Source organism: Coregonus lavaretus (assembly GCF_964263955.1).
Source record: "Coregonus lavaretus genome assembly, chromosome: 24".
NCBI classification, from domain to species: Eukaryota; Metazoa; Chordata; class Actinopteri; order Salmoniformes; family Salmonidae; genus Coregonus; species Coregonus lavaretus.
In genome coordinates this window covers 44,994,373-45,006,974 of record NC_140011.1, presented here as the reverse complement: position 1 = coordinate 45,006,974, position 12,602 = coordinate 44,994,373, and the positions used below count along the sequence as shown (strand labels likewise).

The 12,602-nt window shown below is 45.4% G+C and overlaps 1 protein-coding gene across 1 annotated transcript in view; it reads left to right on the top strand.

Moving 5' to 3' along the window:
• Nucleotides 1–12,602, top strand: part of LOC311099906 (protocadherin Fat 3-like) — a gene marked incomplete at both ends in the record, with an annotated part of 292,315 nt that overhangs the window by 225,050 nt on the left and 54,663 nt on the right. The window contains 4 exons of the mRNA XM_084140624.1: nt 6,118–6,281; nt 6,607–7,123; nt 9,156–9,309; nt 12,409–12,565. Of these exons, the coding sequence (XP_083996750.1) occupies nt 6,118–6,281; nt 6,607–7,123; nt 9,156–9,309; nt 12,409–12,565 (992 nt within the window). The remainder of the gene's footprint in view (nt 1–6,117; nt 6,282–6,606; nt 7,124–9,155; nt 9,310–12,408; nt 12,566–12,602) is intronic.

The following is a 12,602-nucleotide window of genomic DNA, read 5'->3' as shown; positions in this document are numbered from 1 at the left end:
ATCTAAACCCAGCCCTTTATCTAAACCCAGCCCTTTATCTAAACCCAGCCCTTTATTTATCTAAACCCAGGCCTTTATTTATCTAAACCCAGCCCTTTATCTAAACCCAGCCCTTTATCTAAACCCAGCCCTTTATTTATCTAAACCCAGCCCTTTATTTATCTAAACCCAGCCCTTTATCTAAACCCAGCCCTTTATCTAAACCCAGCCCTTTATTTATCTAAACCCAGCCCTTTATCTAAACCCAGCCCTTTATTTATCTAAACCCAGCCCTTTATCTAAACCCAGCCCTTTATCTAAACCCAGCCCTTTATTTATCTAAACCCAGCCCTTTATCTAAACCCAGCCCTTTATTTATCTAAACCCAGGCCTTTATTTATCTAAACCCAGCCCTTTATCTAAACCCAGCCCTTTATCTAAACCCAGCCCTTTATTTATCTAAACCCAGCCCTTTATTTATCTAAACCCAGCCCTTTATCTAAACCCAGCCCTTTATCTAAACCCAGCCCTTTATTTATCTAAACCCAGCCCTTTATCTAAACCCAGCCCTTTATTTATCTAAACCCAGCCCTTTATTTATCTAAACCCAGCCCTTTATCTAAACCCAGCCCTTTATCTAAACCCAGCCCTTTATTTATCTAAACCCAGCCCTTTATTTATCTAAACCCAGCCCTTTATCTAAACCCAGCCCTTTATTTATCTAAACCCAGCCCTTTATCTAAACCCAGCCCTTTATTTATCTAAACCCAGCCCTTTATCTAAACCCAGCCCTTTATTTATCTAAACCCAGCCCTTTATTTATCTAAACCCAGCCCTTTATCTAAACCCAGCCCTTTATCTAAACCCAGCCCTTTATTTATCTAAACCCAGCCCTTTATCTAAACCCAGCCCTTTATTTATCTAAACCCAGCCCTTTATTTATCTAAACCCAGCCCTTTATCTAAACCCAGCCCTTTATCTAAACCCAGCCCTTTATTTATCTAAACCCAGCCCTTTATTTATCTAAACCCAGCCCTTTATCTAAACCCAGCCCTTTATTTATCTAAACCCAGGCCTTTATTTATCTAAACCCAGCCCTTTATCTAAACCCAGCCCTTTATCTAAACCCAGCCCTTTATCTAAACCCAGCCCTTTATCTAAACCCAGCCCTTTATTTATCTAAACCCAGCCCTTTATTTATCTAAACCCAGCCCTTTATCTAAACCCAGCCCTTTATCTAAACCCAGCCCTTTATTTATCTAAACCCAGCCCTTTATCTAAACCCAGCCCTTTATTTATCTAAACCCAGCCCTTTATTTATCTAAACCCAGCCCTTTATCTAAACCCAGCCCTTTATCTAAACCCAGCCCTTTATTTATCTAAACCCAGCCCTTTATTTATCTAAACCCAGCCCTTTATCTAAACCCAGCCCTTTATTTATCTAAACCCAGGCCTTTATTTATCTAAACCCAGCCCTTTATTTATCTAAACCCAGCCCTTTATTTATCTAAACCCAGCCCTTTATTTATCTAAACCCAGCCCTTTATCTAAACCCAGCCCTTTATTTATCTAAACCCAGCCCTTTATCTAAACCCAGCCCTTTATTTATCTAAACCCAGCCCTTTATTTATCTAAACCCAGCCCTTTATGTATCTAAACCCAGCCCTTTATCTAAACCCAGCCCTTTATCTAAACCCAGCCCTTTATCTAAACCCAGCCCTTTATTTATCTAAACCCAGGCCTTTATTTATCTAAACCCAGCCCTTTATCTAAACCCAGCCCTTTATCTAAACCCAGCCCTTTATTTATCTAAACCCAGCCCTTTATTTATCTAAACCCAGCCCTTTATCTAAACCCAGCCCTTTATCTAAACCCAGCCCTTTATTTATCTAAACCCAGCCCTTTATCTAAACCCAGCCCTTTATTTATCTAAACCCAGCCCTTTATCTAAACCCAGCCCTTTATCTAAACCCAGCCCTTTATTTATCTAAACCCAGCCCTTTATCTAAACCCAGCCCTTTATTTATCTAAACCCAGGCCTTTATTTATCTAAACCCAGCCCTTTATCTAAACCCAGCCCTTTATTTATCTAAACCCAGCCCTTTATTTATCTAAACCCAGCCCTTTATTTATCTAAACCCAGCCCTTTATCTAAACCCAGCCCTTTATCTAAACCCAGCCCTTTATTTATCTAAACCCAGCCCTTTATCTAAACCCAGCCCTTTATTTATCTAAACCCAGCCCTTTATTTATCTAAACCCAGCCCTTTATCTAAACCCAGCCCTTTATCTAAACCCAGCCCTTTATTTATCTAAACCCAGCCCTTTATTTATCTAAACCCAGCCCTTTATCTAAACCCAGCACTTTATTTATCTAAACCCAGCCCTTTATCTAAACCCAGCCCTTTATTTATCTAAACCCAGCCCTTTATTTATCTAAACCCAGCCCTTTATCTAAACCCAGCCCTTTATCTAAACCCAGCCCTTTATTTATCTAAACCCAGCCCTTTATCTAAACCCAGCCCTTTATCTAAACCCAGCCCTTTATTTATCTAAACCCAGCCCTTTATCTAAACCCAGCCCTTTATTTATCTAAACCCAGCCCTTTATTTATCTAAACCCAGCCCTTTATCTAAACCCAGCCCTTTATCTAAACCCAGCCCTTTATTTATCCAAACCCAGCCCTTTATCTAAACCCAGCCCTTTATTTATCTAAACCCAGCCCTTTATCTAAACCCAGCCCTTTATTTATCTAAACCCAGGCCTTTATTTATCTAAACCCAGCCCTTTATCTAAACCCAGCCCTTTATCTAAACCCAGCCCTTTATTTATCTAAACCCAGCCCTTTATTTATCTAAACCCAGCCCTTTATCTAAACCCAGCCCTTTATCTAAACCCAGCCCTTTATTTATCTAAACCCAGCCCTTTATCTAAACCCAGCCCTTTATTTATCTAAACCCAGGCCTTTATTTATCTAAACCCAGCCCTTTATCTAAACCCAGCCCTTTATCTAAACCCAGCCCTTTATTTATCTAAACCCAGCCCTTTATCTAAACCCAGCCCTTTATTTATCTAAACCCAGCCCTTTATTTATCTAAACCCAGCCCTTTATCTAAACCCAGCCCTTTATCTAAACCCAGCCCTTTATTTATCTAAACCCAGCCCTTTATCTAAACCCAGCCCTTTATTTATCTAAACCCAGCCCTTTATCTAAACCCAGCCCTTTATTTATCTAAACCCAGGCCTTTATTTATCTAAACCCAGCCCTTTATCTAAACCCAGCCCTTTATCTAAACCCAGCCCTTTATTTATCTAAACCCAGCCCTTTATTTATCTAAACCCAGCCCTTTATCTAAACCCAGCCCTTTATCTAAACCCAGCCCTTTATTTATCTAAACCCAGCCCTTTATCTAAACCCAGCCCTTTATTTATCTAAACCCAGCCCTTTATTTATCTAAACCCAGCCCTTTATCTAAACCCAGCCCTTTATCTAAACCCAGCCCTTTATTTATCTAAACCCAGCCCTTTATTTATCTAAACCCAGCCCTTTATCTAAACCCAGCCCTTTATTTATCTAAACCCAGCCCTTTATCTAAACCCAGCCCTTTATTTATCTAAACCCAGCCCTTTCACGCCACCACCAGTTACTACACCGGTAATAGTAATAATAATAGTGATTGTGAAATTAGCAAAAATATTTCTGAAGGTATAGCACTACCGCCAGATGTGTTTGTTAAAATAGAGCCCTCTGTCTTTCTCTCTGTGTGTGTGTGGGGGGGGATCTCTCTCTATGTCTCTCTCTATGTGTGTCTCTCTCTCTCTCTCTCTCTCTCTCCATCTCTCTCTCTCTCTCTCTCCCTGTCTCTCTCTCTGTCTCTCTCTCTATGTCTCACTCTCTCTCTCTCTCTCTCTCTTTCTCTCTCTCTCTCTCTGTCTCTCTCTCTCTCTGTCTCTCTCTCTGTCTCTCTCTATGTCTCTCTCTCTCTCTCTCTCTCTCTCTCTTTCTCTCTCTCTCTCTCTCTGTCTCTCTCTCTCTCTCTGTCTCTCTCTCTGACTCTCTCTCTATGTCTCTCTCTCTCTCTGTTTCTCTCTCTCTCAATTCAATTTCTATTTAAGGGCTTTATTGGCATGGGAAACGTGTGTTAACATTGCCAAAGCAAGTGAAGTAGATAGTAAGCAATAAATATTAACAGTAAACATTACACTCAGAAGTTTCAAAAGAATAAAGACATTTCAAATGTCATATTATGTCTATATACAGTGTTGTAACAATGTGCAAATAGTTAAAGTACAAAAGGGAAAATAAATAAACATAAATATGGGTTGTATTTACGTTGTTGTTTGTTCTTCACTGGTTGCCATTTTCTTGTGGCAACAGGTCACAAGTCTTGCAGCTGTGATGGCACACTTTGGTATTTCACCCAGTAGATATGGGAGTTTATCAAAATTGGGTTTGTTTTCAAATTCTTTGTGGATCTGTGTAATCTGAGGGAAATATGTGTCTCTAATATGGTCATATATTTGACAGGAGGTTAGGAAGTGCAGCTCAGTTTCCACCTCATTTTGTGGGCAGTGTGCACATAGCCTGTCTTCTCTTGAGAGCCAGGTCTGCCTACGGCGGCCTTTCTCAATAGCAAGGCTATGCTCACTGAGTCTGTACATAGTCAAAGCTTTCCTTACGTTTTGGTCAGTCACAGTGGTCAGGTATTCTGCCACTGTGTACTCTCTGTTTAGGGCCAAATAGTTTGCTCTGTTTTTTTGTTAATTCTTTCCAATGTGTCAAGTAATTATATTTTTGTTCTCTCATGATTTGGTTGGGTCTAATTGTGTTGCTGTCCTGGGGCTCTGTGGGGTCTGTTTGTGACAGAGCCCCAGGACCAGCTTGCTTAGGGGACATCTCTCTGTAGGTGATGGCTTTGTTATGGAAGGTTTGGGAATTGCTTCCTTTTAGGTGGTTGTAGAATTTAACGGCTCTTTTCTGGATTTTGATAATTAGTGGGTATAGGCCTAATTCTGCTCTGCATGCATTATTTGGTGTTTTACGTTGTACACAAGGATATTTTTGCAGAATTCTGCATGCAGAGTCTCAATTTGGTGTTTGTCCCATTTTGTGAATTCTTGGTTGGTGAGCGGACCCTAGACCTCAGAACCATAAAGGGCAATGGGTTCTATAACTGTTTCAATCATTGTTAGCCAGATCCTAATTGGTATGTCAAATGTTATGTTCCTTTTGATGGCATAGAAGGCCCTTCTTGCCTTGTCTCTCAGATCGTTCACAGTTTTGTGGAAGTTACCTGTGGTGCTGATGTTTAGGCCGAGGTATGTATAGTTTTTTGTGTGCTCTAGGGCAACGGTGTCTAGATGGAATTTGTATTTGTGGTCCTGGCAACTGGACCTTTTTTGGAGAACCATTATTTTTGTCTTATTGAGATTTACTGTCAGGGCCCAGGTCTGACAGAATCTGTGCAGAAGATCTAGGTGCTGCTTTAGGCCCTCCTTGGTTGGGGACAGAAGCACCAGATCATCAGCAAACAGTAGACATTTGACTTCAGATTCTAGTCGGGTGAGACCAGGTGCTGCAGACTGTTCTAGTGACCTCGCCAATTCGCTGATATATATGTTGAAGAGGGTGGGGCTTAAACTGCATCCCTGTCTCACCCCACGGCCCTGTGGAAGGAAGTGTGTTTTTTGCAAATTTTAACCGCACACTTGTTGTTTGTGTACATGGATTTTATAATGTTATGTTTTTCCCCCAACTCCACTTTCCATCAATTTGTATAGCAGACCCTCATGCCAAATTGAGTCAAAAGCTTTTTTGAAATCAACAAAGCATGAAAAGACTTTGCCTTTGTTTTGGTTTGTTTGTCAATTAGGGTGTGCAGGGTGAATACGTGGTCTGTCGTACGGTAATTTGGTAAAAAGCCAATCTGACATTTGCTCAGTACATTTCTTTCACTGAGGAAATGAACTAGTCTGCTGTTAATGACAATGCAGTGGATTTTCCCAAGGTTGCTGTTGACGCATATCCCACGGTAGTTATTGGGGTCAAATCGCTCTCTCTCATTGTCTCTCTCTCTCTCTCTCTCTCTCTCTCTCTCTCTCTCTCTCTCTCTCTCTCTCTCTCTTTCTCTCTGTGTAGGCCAGACATCTCTGAGTTTCTCAGGTAACAGCTATATAAAGTATAGAGTGGCAGAGGGAGGCCAGGGAGGAGGAGGTGAGATGAGACTGGGTCTGAGTATCAGAACACTACAGAGTAAAGGAGTCATCATGTACACACGGGCTAACCCCTGTACCATGCTGAAGGTACACACGCACACACACACACACACACACACACACACACGCAGCGCACGCACACACACACGCACACACATACACACACGCGCACACGCACACACATACACATACATACACACACGCACACACACACACACACACACAAATACACACACGCGCACATGCACACACACACGTGCACGCACACGCACACAAACGCACACACACACACACACACACACACAAATACACACGCACACACACACACACAAATACAAATACACACACACACACACGCGCGCGCAGACACCCTCTTCTAATGATAAGTTATCTCCCCTCCCCTCTCCTCCAGATCGAAGGGGGCCGTCTGTGGTTCCAGCTGGACTGTGACAACACGCTGGGTATCATGGGTATCTCCGGCCGACCAATCAACGATGGGCGCTGGCACGACGTGACGTTAGAACTCACCAGCAACTATACCCTCCTGTCATTAGACGACAGCTATGTGGAACGCCGTAGGGCCGCCCGGGCGCCCGTCCGACTCTGGCCCCTCGCAGCCGATCCATCCTTCTTCTTCGGTGCCCAAGTCAGACCTCCAACCTCCAATCCGGGGGAGATGGGGCAGGGTCGTACCCAAGATCCGGGGGAGAGGAGAGCAAGGGGTCCACCCCGGGCCCAGGATGGGTTTCAGGGGTGTCTGAGAATGCTGGTGTTGAATGGGAACGAGCTGCCTCTCCAGAACAAGAGGAGTCGCTATGCAGAGATAGCTGGCCTTAGTGAGGTGAAGTTGGGCTGTGTACTCTACCCTGACCCCTGTGTGACCCAGCCCTGTCTCAATGGAGGAACATGTAACCTACTGCCCTCTGGTGGTGAGTACTGTGTACTGTGTACTGTGTGTGAGTGTGTGTGTGTGTGTGTGTGTGTGTGTGTGCGTGTGCGTGTGCGTGTGCGTGTGCGTGTGCGTGTCTGTGTCTGTGTCTGTGTCTGTGTCTGTGTCTGTGTCTGTGTCTGTGTCTGTGTCTGTGTCTGTGTCTGTCTGTGTGTGTGTGCGTATTTGTGTTTTCGGCTTTACTTTGTCTTTGTGACATATTTAGATAAAGGAAAACATTTCTTATATTTTCCTTTATTGAGACACCTGAATCATGTCTTTCTACATTTACATTTTACATTTACGTCATTTAGCAGACGCTCTTATCCAGAGCGACTTACAAATTGGTGCATTCACCTTAGCCTGTGGGATAACCACTTTACAATTATTATTATTATTATTATTATTTTTTTTTTTATTATTATTTTTTTTAGGGTGGTGGGGGGGGGGGGGGTAGAAGGATTACTTTATCCTATCCCAGGTATTCCTTAAAGAGGTGGGGTTTCAAATGTCTCCGGAAGGTGGTGAGTGACTCCGCTGTCCTGGCGTCGTGAGGGAGCTTGTTCCACCATTGGGGTGCCAGAGCAGCGAACAGTTTTGACTGGGCTGAGCGGGAACTGTGCTTCCGCAGAGGAAGGGGAGCCAGCAGGCCAGAGGTGGATGAACGCAATGCCCTCGTTTGGGTGTAGGGTCTGATCAGAGCCTGAAGGTACGGAGGTGCCGTTCCCCTCACTGCTCCATAGGCAAGCACCATGGTCTTGTAACAGATGCGAGCTTCAACTGGAAGCCAGTGGAGTGTGCGGAGGAGCGGGGTGACGTGAGAGAACTTGGGAAGGTTGAACACCAGACGGGCTGTGGCGTTCTGGATGAGTTGTAGGGGTTTAATGGCACAGGCAAGGAGCCCAGCCAACAGCGAGTTGCAGTAATCCAGACGGGAGATGACAAGTGCCTGGATTTCTCTGTCCAGTCAGGTTTAGGCTGTAGTTGATCCTGTCTTTCCCCCTGTCAGGTTTAGGCTGTAGTTGATCCTGTCTCTGTTCCTGTCAGGTTTAGGCTGTAGTTGATCCTGTCTTTCCCCCTGTCAGGTTTAGGCTGTAGTTGATCCTGTCTCTGTTCCTGTCAGGTTTAGGCTGTAGTTGATCCTGTCTTTCCCCCTGTCAGGTTTAGGCTGTAGTTGATCCTGTCTCTGTTCCTGTCAGGTTTAGGCTGTAGTTGATCCTGTCTCTGTTCCTGTCAGGTTTAGGCTGTAGTTGATCCTGTCTCTCCCCTGTCAGGTTTAGGCTGTAGTTGATCCTGTCTCTGTTCCTGTCAGGTTTAGGCTGTAGTTGATCCTGTCTCTGTTCCTGTCAGGTTTAGGCTGTAGTTGATCCTGTCTTTCCCCCTGTCAGGTTTAGGCTGTAGTTGATCCTGTCTCTGTTCCTGTCAGGTTTAGGCTGTAGTTGATCCTGTCTTTCCCCCTGTCAGGTTTAGGCTGTAGTTGATCCTGTCTCTGTTCCTGTCAGGTTTAGGCTGTAGTTGATCCTGTCTCTGTTCCTGTCAGGTTTAGGCTGTAGTTGATCCTGTCTCTGTTCCTGTCAGGTTTAGGCTGTAGTTGATCCTGTCTCTGTTCCTGTCAGGTTTAGGCTGTAGTTGATCCTGTCTCTGTTCCTGTCAGGTTTAGGCTGTAGTTGATCCTGTCTTTCCCCCTGTCAGGTTTAGGCTGTAGTTGATCCTGTCTCTCCCCTGTCAGGTTTAGGCTGTAGTTGATCCTGTCTTTCCCCCTGTCAGGTTTAGGCTGTAGTTGATCCTGTCTCTGTTCCTGTCAGGTTTAGGCTGTAGTTGATCCTGTCTTTCCCCCTGTCAGGTTTAGGCTGTAGTTGATCCTGTCTCTGTTCCTGTCAGGTTTAGGCTGTAGTTGATCCTGTCTCTGTTCCTGTCAGGTTCAGGCTGTAGTTGATCCTGTCTCTGTTCCTGTCAGGTTTAGGCTGTAGTTGATCCTGTCTCTGTTCCTGTCAGGTTTAGGCTGTAGTTGATCCTGTCTTTCCCCCTGTCAGGTTTTGGGTGTAGTTGCAGCTTGCGGTACACTGGAGGTCTCTGTGAGGAGGAGCTGACTTCGTGTCTCCCAAACCCCTGTCAGAACGGAGCAGAGTGTACACCTGGAGACTCCGCCTTCCTCTGTGGCTGTCCCCGGGGTCTCACTGGACTCATGTAAGTACACACACAAACATGAAGTTATACACAGTCACCACTAGAGAGCAGCAGTTATACACAGTCACCACTAGAGAGCAGCGGTTATACACAGTCACCACTAGAGAGCAGCAGTTATACACAGTCACCACTAGAGAGCAGCAGAGGGTAAACCATTTACAGTGTACCAAAACACTGGCGCCTCTCAACCCTTCTGACTGATTTCTGACTCTCTACCTGAAGTCTGTTATTACTGTAACTGTAACACAGCTACTATCTGCCTTACCCTGTCCAGGTACATTTACCCACAGGCAGCTACTATCTGCCTTACCCTGTCCAGGTACATTTACCCACAGGCAGCTACTATCTGCCTTACCCTGTCCAGGTACATTTACCCACAGGCAGCTACTATCTGCCTTACCCTGTCCAGGTACATTTACCCACAGGCAGCTACTATCTGCCTTACCCTGTCCAGGTACATTTACCCACAGGCAGCTACTATCTGCCTTACCCTGTCCAGGTACATTTACCCACAGGCAGCTACTATCTGCCTTACCCTGTCCAGGTACATTTACCCACAGGCAGCTACTATCTGCCTTACCCTGTCCAGGTACATTTACCCACAGGCAGCTACTATCTGCCTTACCCTGTCCAGGTACATTTACCCACAGGCAGCTACTATCTGCCTTACCCTGTCCAGGTACATTTACCCACAGGCAGCTACTATCTGCCTTACCCTGTCCAGGTACATTTACCCACAGGCAGCTACTATCTGCCTTACCCTGTCCAGGTACATTTACCCACAGGCAGCTACTATCTGCCTTACCCTGTCCAGGTACATTTACCCACAGGCAGCTACTATCTGCCTTACCCTGTCCAGGTACATTTACCCACAGGCAGCTACTATCTGCCTTACCCTGTCCAGGTACATTTACCCACAGGCAGCTACTATCTGCCTTACCCTGTCCAGGTACATTTACCCACAGGCAGCTACTATCTGCCTTACCCTGTCCAGGTACATTTACCCACAGGCAGCTACTATCTGCCTTACCCTGTCCAGGTACATTTACCCACAGGCAGCTACTATCTGCCTTACCCTGTCCAGGTACATTTACCCACAGGCAGCTACTATCTGCCTTACCCTGTCCAGGTACATTTACCCACAGGCAGCTACTATCTGCCTTACCCTGTCCAGGTACATTTACCCACAGGCAGCTACTATCTGCCTTACCCTGTCCAGGTACATTTACCCACAGGCAGCTACTATCTGCCTTACCCTGTCCAGGTACATTTACCCACAGGCAGCTACTATCTGCCTTACCCTGTCCAGGTACATTTACCCACAGGCAGCTACTATCTGCCTTACCCTGTCCAGGTACATTTACCCACAGGCAGCTACTATCTGCCTTACCCTGTCCAGGTACATTTACCCACAGGCAGCTACTATCTGCCTTACCCTGTCCAGGTACATTTACCCACAGGCAGCTACTATCTGCCTTACCCTGTCCAGGTACATTTACCCACAGGCAGCTACTATCTGCTTTACCCTCTCCAGGTACATTTACCCACATGCAGCTACTATCTGCCTTACCCTGTCCAGGTACATTTACCCACAGGCAGCTACTATCTGCCTTACCCTGTCCAGGTACATTTACCCACAGGCAGCTACTATCTGCCTTACCCTGTCCAGGTACATTTACCCACAGGCAGCTACTATCTGCCTTACCCTGTCCAGGTACATTTACCCACAGGCAGCTACTATCTGCCTTACCCTGTCCAGGTACATTTACCCACAGGCAGCTACTATCTGCCTTACCCTCTCCAGGTACATTTACACACACACAGCTACTATCTGCCTTACCCTGTCCTGGTACATTTACCCACAGGCAGCTACTATCTGCCTTACCCTGTCCAGGTACATTTACCCACAGGCAGCTACTATCTGCCTTACCCTGTCCAGGTACATTTACCCACAGGCAGCTACTATCTGCCTTACCCTGTCCAGGTACATTTACCCACAGGCAGCTACTATCTGCCTTACCCTGTCCAGGTACATGAAAGAGAGTGGAACAGAACAGATGAGAGAGGGGACATGTCCTTTATAGACTCAGATAATTGTCTAAATTCACCCCAAAAACACACCTAAATAGACATATGAGCTGTTTGGCACAGCATTTGCTCCAATTAATTTGAACTCATTAATAGTTTTACAAAAGAGAAACAACTTTTACACGTCAAAGAGACGTTGTGAAAATCCCATTGGGGAGAAATCATTTCATGAAGAGAGACAGAGACGTGTGTAAGATGCTTCTGTCCCAGTGGGAGGCCTTGTTTGAAATGCAAGCTGTGTGTGTGTGTTTGTGTGTGTATACCTATTTCAACATGGCTCTCAATAGCGTTATTTTGCCTTAGTCTTCTGAAGTAAAGGAAACTGAGTTTAAAAGTCTCCCTCTTCTTCTCTGACTCGCTTTCCCCTTTCAAACTTTCTCCTTCCATCCCTCTTCCTCTCCTGCTCTACCTCTCTCTCTCTATCTCCCTATCTCCCTATCTCTCCTCCTCGCCCTCTCTCACCCTATCTACCTATCTCTCCTCCTCTATCTCTCTCTCCCTATCTACCTATCTCTCCATCTCTATCTACCTATATACCTATCTCTCCTCCTCTATCTCTCTCTCCCTATCTACCTATCTCTCCTCCTCTCTCTCTCTCTCCCTATCTACCTATCTCTCCTCCTCTATCTCTCTCTCCCTATCTACCTATCTCTCCTCCTCTATCTACCTATATACCTATCTCTCCTCCTCTCTCTCTCTCTCCCTATCTACCTATCTCTCCTCCTCTCTCTCTCTCTCTCTCCCTATCTACCTATTTCTCCTCCTCTATCTCCCTATATACCTATCTCTCCTCCTCTATCTCCCTATATACCTATCTCTCCTCCTCTATCTCTATCTGCCTATCTCCCTATCTCTCCTCCTCTATCTCTCTCTCCCTATCTACCTATCTCTCCTCCTCTATCTCTCTCTCCCTATCTACCTATCTCTCCTCCTCTATCTCTCTCTACCTATCTACCTATCTCTCCTCCTCTATCTCTCTCTACCTATATACCTATCTCTCCTCCTCTCCAGATGTGATGAGGATGTGAACGAGTGTGAGCGTGAGGAGTGTGAGAACGGAGGAGTGTGTATAAACACCTTTGGGGCGTACTATTGTAACTGTTCCTATGGTTACGAAGGCCAGTTCTGTGGAGAGAGGAGCCTGCTGGACCCAGACCCAGACCTACAGGTAACACACACACGCGCACACACACACACACACACAC